General features: G+C 24.8%; 1 protein-coding gene across 1 annotated transcript; it reads right to left on the bottom strand.

The window, feature by feature from the left end:
* Positions 1-8,623: 8,623 nt before the first annotated feature.
* On the bottom strand, positions 8,624-10,321 carry LOC110621349 (E3 ubiquitin-protein ligase PUB24). Its single transcript, XM_021765605.2, has one exon. It carries the CDS (start codon positions 10,061-10,063, stop codon positions 8,849-8,851), a length of 1,215 nt encoding a protein of 404 aa, XP_021621297.1. The 5' UTR covers positions 10,064-10,321; the 3' UTR covers positions 8,624-8,848.
* Between the last annotated feature and the right edge of the window lie 1,146 nt (positions 10,322-11,467).

The raw sequence follows: 11,467 nt of genomic DNA, 5'->3' as shown, positions 1-11,467 counted from the left end.
ATCTGACTGCAGTTATATCAACGTATTTTATGGGAAAAAATAATATTTTTTAAGTAATTTATTAAGACTAAAAGGTAATGAGCAATATATACTTAATTTAGGTATACTTAATAAATACATTTCATTTCACATGATTTATTTTATAAAAAAAATAATTAATTTTTATAAAATCATATAAAATTTATTTTTTTTTTAAATATAAATTTTTTAAATTAAAAAAATTTATCTCATTTCAAATAATAAAATTAATTAAATTTAATTCTTATAAAATTTCTTTATTTTTTCAAAAATCAGTGCCAAGGCTCGAGTTCTCTATTCTCTTGCTGTGTTGCTGCAAGTTGCTCACTTCCTCAATCGGTATGGATGGTCATGATGGGGTAGGTTATTTCCCTTGTATTTAGGGGTATACATTCGGTTGGTTCGATTTAAAATCGAACCGAACCGAATAAATTAAAAACCGAAATTTTAATATTTATGAAAACTGAATCGATTTTAGTCAAAAACCGAATCAAACTGAATCAGTCTGATTCTATTCGATTCGGTTCGATTTAATCGATTTTGATTTTTAATAAATTTTTTATTTTTTACGTTTATTTTTAATATTTTAAAATTTAATTAAAATATTTTTATTTTAATATAATTTAATTTATTTATATTATTAAAAATAATATATTATTATCACTAATTAATTCGATTTGATTTTTTATTTTTTTCTGATCAAAATTAAATCGAATTAAATTGAATAAAAAATCAAATCGAATTTTAAAATTAATTCGATTCAATCGTTTTGACCCGAATACCACTCTCACCTACTTATATTAGTGTTACAATTCGTTTGATTAACAGGAAACTACGATTTTTCTATTGGATAAAGAGGAGATTGATAAAATTTACACCAGATTTATATAAGGTATAATTAGAAGGAGGTCCACGTGCTCTAATTATGACAGAATAAGTGATGGAAACGTCGGTGGCCAACAAAGAAATAGCCAAAACAAAATAAAAAGAGGCGGCCGCGGATCGCTACCATCCAACTCAGGTCTAAGCAACCTCCACCTATCCAATCCACATCATCTTCCACACACCTCTCTTAATCTAGTTGGATACTCACGTTTCTGAAAAAATAAAAAATGAAAAATAAAAACTACTTACCCATTTATCGTGAACCAAAGGAGAGAGCCGTGTCTCACTCTCCCGTAGACTACTTTCATCATAATCTTCGTTTACCTGTCCGGCTGCTTCTTCACCGCTTTTTATTTCAAAAACTGTTACCATTTTCTCAATTTCTTGTGCTTACTTTGCAATTTTCCTAAGTTTGGTTGTTACCCATCACCATGCTTTTATACCCTAACTAACTAATATTTCATTCTATATAATTCTACAAAATTTGCATTCTATAATAGAGATAAGTATTTTTTTTCAATTTAGATCACAAATATTTTCATTCTATTAAATTAAAATTAAATATTATTTACTCTGAATTTAATCTTATTAAATATTTTTTTAGTTCTAACTTGAACATTCAAATATATTTAATTTGAATTTGTAATTATATGATGCTACTTAATTTAGGATTTAAGAAATATATTATTGCCATTTAATATACGTTTTCTTAGAAATATATTAAATATAATAAAAAGTTAAAGTCAACTATAACCGACCACCACGTGCAGCGCAGTAGTATATATTGCTGGATTATTTTCTAATTCATTATTTATTAATTTTAATAATTTTATGTAAATATAATTGTTGAATTTTGAAACATTACTAATTCATAATAAATTTGAATTTTTTTGTCTATTTAATTTTATTTATCAAGCATTTCAAAAGTTTAGCTAATTCTTAATTTGTACATTTAAATAAATATTAAGTTTTAATTACTCTTATTATTAAATTTGTACCAAATTTTTTTAAAATTATAAAACTAACACCCAATAACTTATTATTATTTAATTCGACAGTCAGTACATTTCTAACAGAGACATCATTAAAGTAATGTGAAACAAATTTGCCTAACTTTTTTTTTTAAAAATTTAATAAAATTAATATCCACCATTAAATGTCAAGCTATCTCCTTCTCTTACTTTATTTTTAAAAATAATATCTTAAAATAAAAGTATTAGACTTTTTCATTTTTCAAAATTGATAGTTATTTAACTAATTAAAACTAATTATTAGTATTGATTGGTTCAATTAAATATTTTATTTTAACATGGACTTCTTTGAAATGGAAAATAAAAAATGAAATAATTGTATGAGATTGTTTTTTTTTTTACGTTTTCCTCCAAAAAAAACTTTAAAGTTTTTGAATCATATAAAAAACAATTAGTGTTAATTCATAATTATAAAGTTTTATTTAGAGCATATGGTCAATCTCAAAATAATAATAAGAATAAGAGGATATGGTGGGCCTTTCCATATTAGAGAAACAAGTGGGCTTAATTCGGAGAAAAATCCACTATCGTTCACACCACTTTGTATCAATTTGGAAAAGCTAATTATTATTTTTTTAATATATATTATTTAATATCTGAAATTTATCCACTCTATTAATCTGAATTCAATCATTTTAAAAGATAAAACATTCTCTTTCAAATTTTAAAGAGGGGAAGGATCTGTGTCTCATCTAACTTTCTGGATTTGTTTATTATTATTATTATTATTATTATTATTGTAATGGTTATTATTATAATATTTCTTTTTTTTTTTCAGAAGTAGTACGTGTTTCCATAATAAAGGAGGTAAAAGCAATAAGGGCAAGATTATTAATTAAGATGATTAAAATGGTATAAGGGTAAGGGTGAGCGATTTTCTATTCAAATCAAAAAAATCGATTAAACTAAATTAATTTAAAAATTTAATTCAATTTTTATTTATTTTGATTTGTTTTAATTTTTAATTTTAAATTTTTTTATTATTTCAATTCAATTTAATTTTGATTAAAAAAATTAAAAAAATTAAATTGAACCGATTAGTAATAATAATATATTATTTTAAATAATATAAAGAGATTAGATTATATTAAAATTAAAAAATTTCAATTAAATTTTAAAATATTAAAAATAAAGTATAAAAAATAAAAAAATTATTAAAAATTCAAATCGATTAAATCGAAGTGAATCAGACCGATTCGATTCAATTTAATTTTTAATTAAAATTGATTCGATTTGATTTTTATAAATATTAAAAATTTAATTTTTAATTTATTTAATTTGATTTAATTTTAAATCGAATCGATAAAATGTTGGATGTGGAATTTAGCCTAATCTTTTAGGGTTTAATGTAATACACTGCCTTTTTTCAGAGGAACATGATTTTACATATTAAGCGTGTGGTAAATTTTATGATTTGCCAGCTTATTAACAATGGATGAGAAAACGACTTGCTGACTTTCTACATTTTGGAACTATAACTAACCTCATAAAGTTGTTGGACTATGATATATATACACCCACAAATAAAAATGTTTAAAGATGGGATGTTAATCCACATCTGCAAATCATGGTTTTGATTAAAGTATATATAATTGGTAACACAAAATTATTAAATAATTTGAATCGGTTATTTTGAGTTACGTAGAAAATAAATTTAAAAATTATTTGAATTAATTTATATTGAATTAATATAATTAATATTAAAGTCATTATAAATTAAAAAAATAATATAAAATGAGTAGACATGAAAAAAAAGAATATCGTGAACAAAATATTATGTTCAAATCGAAAAATTCAATCGAATTAATTTAAAATTTTAATTCTGTTTTTTATTTATTTCGGTTTGATTTTTAATTTTAAAAATTTCGATTATTTCAGTTCGATTCGATTTTAATAAAAAAAAATTAAAAAATCAAATGAAACCGATTAATGATAATAATATATTATTTTTGATAATAATATATTATTTTTAATAATATAGAGATTAAATTATATTAAAGTTAAAATATTATAATTAAATTTTAAAATATTAAAAATAAAATGCGAAAAATAAAAAATTTATTAAAAATTTAAACTGATCAAATCGAATTCACTACAAAAATCTGTCGGAATAGTAACGGATATTAGTAACGGATTTAAATCCGTTATAAATTTGTAACGGATTTAAATCCGTTATAAATTTGTAACGGATTAGTAACAGATTTTATATTCCGTTATTAATTTTTATTATTTAGTAACGGATTAACAATCCGTTACTAAATCTGTTACTTAATAAAATTATTTATAAATTTAATAACGGATTTTGAGATCCGTTATAAATCCGTTACTAAATTAGCTAAAAATTAGTAATGGATTTAATCCGTTACTAATATAAAAATTAGTAACGGATTAAGAAATCCGTTACTAAAATTTGGAGAATAATACCTCCTTCTTTTTTAGTTCGCCCGCGTTTTTTTTAAAAAATTTAGTAACGGATTAAATCCGTTACTAAATCCATTACTAATTCGCGTATTTATACACTCACCCATTTTATCTCCCTTCACTTCATTCATTTTCTTTCTCCCCATTTTATTTCCCATTTTATTTCCCATTTTCTTTCTCCTCTTCTCTCCTCATTTCTTCATTTCTCCCTTATCTTATTTTTTTCTTAATTATTAACTCTAATTTTTTTTTCATTTTCTTTCATTTCCTTCAATTTTCTCTTCAATTTTCTTTCATTATTGATTTTTCTTTTATCACTTGATTTTTATTTTATTTTCTCTCATATTTTTTTCTTTCATTTTCTTATATTTTCTTTCATTTTCACTTCCACTTTCTATCATTTTCCCTTCCTTTTTCTTTCATTATTCATTCATTTACTTTCTTTTCTCTCATATATATACTCTAACCTTTGTTTTTACATTCTTTTGTATATCTTCATTTTCTCTTTATTTTTCTTCATCTTTCTCTCATTTTCTTTCTTTTTTCTATTTTTTCTTCCTTTTTTCTCATTTCCTTTAATTTTCCCTTTTTTCTTATTTGCTCTTCATTTTTATCATTATTTTCTTTTATTTTCTTTCTTTTATTATTTTCTCTTTTATATCTCATTTTTTTCTATTCTCTCACATTTTTTCTTTTTTTAAATTTTCTCATGTAATTTTATAATAATTTTCTCATAAGATTAATAAAATTTAAAATATTAAAGTTAATATTTAATATAAAATACAATGAAAAAATTAATAGTTTACCATAATTAAATTATTATCTAATGTAAAATATAATGAAATAAATTAATTCCATTTAAAAAAAAATGAAATAAATTAATAATTTAATATAATTTTTAAAATTAACAATAGATTTAATAACGGAATATAAATTTAAAATATTTTTTTATTTTTTATTTTATCAAATTAGTAACGGATTAGTAACGGATGCAATTTATTTATATATTTTTAATTTTTATTAAATTAGTAACGGATTTGAAATCCGTTACTAAATTTTATTACAAATTCGTTACTAAATCCGTTACTAAATCAGTAACGGATTGCTAATCGGTTACTATTGTATTAGTAACGAGGTTCATAATAGCGGATGTAAATCCATTACTAATCCGTTACTAAACTGGTTAGTAACGGATTTTTCATTGATTAGTAACGGAAAAATCCGTTACTAATCTGGAAAAATCTTGTAGTGATTGAACTGAATCATATCGATTCGGTTTGATTTAATTTCTGATGAAAATTAATTTAATTTAATTTTTATAAATACTAAAATTTTAGTTTTTAATTTATTCAGTTTGATTCGATTTTGAATCGAACCAACTGAATGTTCACCTCTAACCAAAGTGTGAGAGACGATATAAAACCATTCGAAATATTAATTTACTTCGCATGATAATTTGATTAAAGCATATAATAATTAATTAAAAATATGCGCCTAATCGTCCAATTTGGTCGGTTAAGAGTCGCAACGCTTCATTACGAGCTTTCCTCTTCTCTTCATGTAGTACTCTACTAAGAGTTATAGACGATAAAAGAAGCACGATAAAAGTAAATAAATAAATAAAAAGCATGCATCAGACTCTTTGAGATCCTCCCAAGTTCACATACTAAGATCAAATCCACTTAATTCTAATATTTTTTTTTTTAAATTAATTTTTTCACATTATAATAATATATAAATTAATTATTATAATTTTATTTTATTTTATTTTATTTTTAAATTAATCTCTTATTAATTATTTTTTTAAATAAATATTTAAAATATTTTAATATTTTAAAATTAGTATAATTATAAACTTAATAAAAAAATATATTTTTTAATATATGTGAAAAAGTAAAAGTGAATAAAATTTATAAAACTAATGAAATATTAAATTATTATATTAATAAAATAAATTTAAAAATATTAATTTATTATACTAATAATTAAAAGCACCATTTTTTAAATATAATGCATATTTTAATCTTTTAAATACTATGATTATTATTTTATAATTTTTTAATTTATTTATCATGTCTTGCAATTTTATATAATTTATTTATGAAAAAAATTAAATTAAATTTTATATTTAATAAATTTTAAAAGGGCAATTTAGTCTACATAAAAAATATTATCAAATCAACTACACACTATAAAAAATAATTTTAATCGTAAACTTATCCAAAATATAACTAATAAATTTTATATCAACAGTTTATCAGCTATCAATTGATTTTTTTAAATATTTAACAAATATTTTAATTTAATTTATTGATTATTAGTTATATTTAAAATTTAAAATTTCATTGATAAAAATTGAAAAAAAAATTAATAACCTTTAAAAATTTTGTTAATTATACTAATTAAAATATTAAAATATAAAAAGATATAATAGCTTCGAATCCAATCTCTAAACTGTGCGTCACGGTAGATTTAACTTAGGAAAAATTACTTCTTAGTCCCTGAGATTTAACGTAATTAACATTTCTGTCCCTCTATTTTGGCGACCCAACACTTAAGTCCCTCACTTTCTCTTCCGTCCAAATTCGCAGTCCTTCCGTCCATTTAAACCGTTTGGTCAAAGAGTCAAAAGTGAGAGGTGATAATTTTTTCCAGAAATACCCTTCTCTTAATGTGAAATTCCTTTTTTTTTTTTCTCTTTCATGCTTTCTCTCTCCAGTTGCAGAAGAAGAAGAAGAAGAAGAAGAAGAAGAAGAAGAATAAGAAGAAGAAGAAGAAGAAGAAAAAGAAGAAGAAGAAGAAGAAGAAGAAGAAGAAGAAGAAGAAGAAGAAGAAAGAAGAAAGAAGAAAGAAGAAGAAGAAGAAGAAGAAAGAAGAAGAAGAAGAAGCTGCTGCAGAAAGAGTAGGAAGAAGAAGAAAGAAGAAGAAGAAGAAGAAAGAAGAAGAAGAAGAAAAAGAAGTTGCAGAAAGGGGAAGAAGAAGAAGAAGAAGAAGAAGAAGAAGAAGAAGAAGAAGAAGAAGAGGGTTAATTTTGTCAATTCACGTGTTCCAAACGGCTATTTTGGACGGAAGGACTACGAAGTTGGACAGAAAAGAAAGTGAGGGACTTAAGTGTTGGATCGCCAAAATAGAGGGACAGAAGTGTTAATTACGTTAAATCTCAGGAACTATAAAGTAATTTTCCCTTTAACTTATGATTGGGACTGTCTCCATTGATTGATGGTTTGTTTGTGAAATTGAAAATCTGAATGGGCTTGAAACTACAAAGTTGTTAAAATTGTTTCCTTGTTCTATTGACTTCTACTCATTAATTAGTTAGATTGATTTCCCTTCTTATTTTGATTTTATTCAACTTTTATTTTTATCTTTTTATTTTTAATTTTTTATTCAATTTATTATTAATCAAATTGAATAAAGCCACAACCAATAATTCAAAATAAAATGCCTCATTTGAGTATATTTTCGTATAAAAATTTTATTTTTTTAATAAAATGATGCAATAAACGATCAAATACAAGTAGTTGACATATATATATATATCATCAATAAAATTAAAAATTTATTGAGAAATTCAAATCAATTAGTAGTTAAATAGGAAAAATATTATAACAAGTTTTTTCTTTTGAATTATAAATATTTTTTTTTTTTAATATTAAAATAATGATTTTTTTTGCAGGGAGGATTGTAGGAGAAACACTCAGAAATCGAAATTAGATATATCAATTTAATCTAGACATAAATTTTATTAAATTTACTAGACATATATGTATATCATCAATAAAATTAAATAATTATTAAGAAATTAAAATCAATTAGTAGTTAAATAGTTAAAATATTATAACAAGTTTTTCCTTTGGATTATAAATATTTGTTTTTTTTATATTAAAATAATAAAATTTTTTTTTTTAAGAGAATTGCAGGAGAAAAACTCGAAATCGTAATTAGATTTTAATCTGGACATAAATTTTATTAAATTTACTAGATTACAATTAGCAAGTATTATAAAATTTGTCATTTTTTTATAAATTAATATTATTTCAGTCTTTCTATTACCATCATTTAAGGTTAACATAAAAAAAATTCTATAACTTAACAAAAATCTTGAAAAAATACAACCCAAATTTAAAATTTTAGGAATTAAAATATAATTAAATTTATGAAGATAAATAAAAAACAAAATCTTACAATAAAGAATAATGAAAACATTTTATAAACTAAATATAAAAATATATAGGGATTAAAAAAATAAAATAAGCAAGCCACTCATTCAAAATCTTTCTAAAAGCAGTAAGGGAAAAGCTGTAAATCTCAAAGACTTGATCATTCAAAACCAAAGAATAAACATTAAAGTAGATCCATCTATTTTTTTTTTTTTATAGAAATTCGGTATGTGCAAATATTTTCCACATAACATTATTTGAATGTAGTTGGTTTGCACAAGTCTTCCTTTATCTTAAGGCCGGCTAGCCGGCTGAGGAAGAAATCACTTGTAGTTACCTGGTCAAGAGAGAAGCATTATCCATGCAAGGAGAATTCATCCACTCATCGGAATGTGATCTAAGAATTTCCCCGGCTTTTTGCTTCAAATAAGCTGCACAATCAGCTTGAAGCATCATACAAAGCTTTGAAACAGCTTTAACATTCAACATTTCATTAAGCACCACGCTTGTTCCTGAGAATTTGCATATCAATGCAAGGATCAAAACGGCCCGATCATCTGCCGCCGGAGACACGTTTAAGATCCTCTTTGCAACCACTGCAATTCCACCTCTGTGACTCAAGAACTGTGCTCTTCCATCAGCACAAGAACATAGATGAAACAGTATCCCCAATATCATCTCTGTTGTTTTCTTCTCCGGCGATCTCCATTCAAGCTCTATAAGCTCGAAAACAGCTCCAGATTCAACCATCATTATCCGATTTCTCCCCCAAGGACAAGCAATTAACAACACTTTTAAAGCAGAATTTATTCCTTGTTGGGTGATTTTGTCTCTTATAACGCCAACAACTCTCTCAAAAAATTCAGGTTTTAGCCTTTCTAGTACGCTAGAGCTCGCTTCCTCAAACAGCATCTTCAATACCGAAGCTGCATGAGATTTAACAGTGAAGTTATTATGAAAATTACACCCTAAAAGCCATGCCAAGGCGTCGATGATTTGGTCGTTTCCGACGAGAAAAGCCTTGGATTCGCCACAAGGAATTCGAATCAACCAGAGAATACTGAGTGCTTCTTGCAGACCATCAAGTCTCCGTCCCTGCTTGAAACATGTTAATATAAACATCAACAAGGCCTTCGGCAACCCAGTTTCCGCCATGTGCTTCCTGTTCCTTTCATTCGCGGCGGCCAGCAGCTCCAACTCTCTGATACTTTTCATCTGAAGCTGAGGAAGACAAAGATCTTTAATGAGTTTAAGTACATGGAACTTGTCCAGACAAGGTTTAGGAGTAGGAATCCTGTCAACACCATTGGAAGCATTCTCAATACACCAAGCCTGGATTAATCTACGCAAATTGTGATTAGGGGTCAAATCAGAATCTTCAGGCAAAGGCTGTTTGGTAACAGGACAGATTGTGTTTTTGTTTGTGAATAGCCAATGCTCGATGCTCTCTCGATCATATGTAATTCCAGTGATGGCTGTTACAGGGTCTCTCATGATTTGGAGAGATATTGGGCAGATAAAATACTGAGGGACATCAATGTCGTCCATGTAAGAAGACGAAGAAGAAGGCGATAATAAAATTGTTGCTCAAGGGTTTTAGCCAAAAGTAGAGAAATCGATGAACAGATCTGAAAAAGGAGAAACAAGAAATTGTTCAAACTGGTAAGAGAATGCGGCTAAAGTATTGAAAATTTTGAGAGAGAGAATGGTCTTCTTGGGCTAGTGGTCATACATTCTCACGCAGGATCTCTTACCATTGATATAACATTCCAAATACAAGCCGTTCGTGGTCAAAGAAGAAAATGAGATACAGACAATTAATGGACATTTAATTAAAAGTGTACGTAATAATTAATCCAATTACTGAAATTTAGTAATTGTGGGTATTAAATATGCATTTGAACAAATTTCATTTTTACTATTGATGGCAAGATATCAAATCCATTTCTCTGATTTATCTAACAATTATGGAAAATAATATCCCCTGCATGCAACCGTTTCATTAATCCTTAATGCCATTCTATTTATAAAAATTAAAAAAAAAATAATTTCCTCCATTTTTTTAACTGTTATATTTGATAACATTTAGATATTTTCTAATATTATTAATAAATCCATCTAGTATAATTTTAATAATATTCAAACCTCATTCATAATTGGTTACAATTTCTATTGTGATTTGCTAGTTCTCTGGAGGAGCTTTTCCACATTTCAAGTAGAAATTAATTCAAATAATTTTTAGATTTATTTTCTATTTTCATCAAAATATTAATTTAAATTATTTAATAAATTTTGTTAGATATATTATATATGCTCTAGAATTTTCAAAAGTCCTCTAAAACTCTTTGAAACCCAAATAACGTAAAGAAGAAAACATGTAACATTAAATCCTCTCTCTTAGAAGAGAGCAAAAATCACTTGGTAAAACTCATGAGTTGGACTAATTAAGACCCAAACTAGCCTTCAAAATTAGGCCACAAGGCAGTAGTAAATTAGTAGATACCCTTTAATTTACTCAGCGATCTATTGGTAATACTAGCTATTTTAGACTCTATTCAAAATATATACTTAAACCCTAACCCTAAATTTTAAACCCCTAAAAAAGTTGTTACCTATTTTAATTACCGAAAGCTATTCAATTAATAATTAATTAAAAATTAAAACGATTAATTTTTAATTATTCATTGCTTTAACTAAATATTAATATTTTAATTTAGTCAAAATACTAAACATCAGCTTTATACTATTATTGAATATAATTTTAGTAACTTTTAACTATTTTATTAGTTATTAGCTATTCAACAATTACTTTTAAAATAATAATTAATATTTTAATTTAGATTAAACTGCTAATATTTAGAGAATCTTATTATCAAACAAGACTGTAATTAAATTCACTCCACTTTATAGAGGAATAATACGAACAAATTTATATGAAAATTAAATAAAATT

This window comes from Manihot esculenta, chromosome 8 (assembly GCF_001659605.2).
Source record: "Manihot esculenta cultivar AM560-2 chromosome 8, M.esculenta_v8, whole genome shotgun sequence".
Taxonomy (NCBI): domain Eukaryota; kingdom Viridiplantae; phylum Streptophyta; class Magnoliopsida; order Malpighiales; family Euphorbiaceae; genus Manihot; species Manihot esculenta.
The sequence above is the reverse complement of the archived record's forward strand: the minus strand, read 5'-3'. Positions and strand labels throughout refer to the sequence as shown.

What these genes read in the sequence shown, in the direction of transcription:
- LOC110621349 (XM_021765605.2), bottom strand. Translation starts at nt 10,063, where the DNA reads ATGGACGACATTGATGTCCCTCAGTATTTTATCTGCCCAATATCTCTC.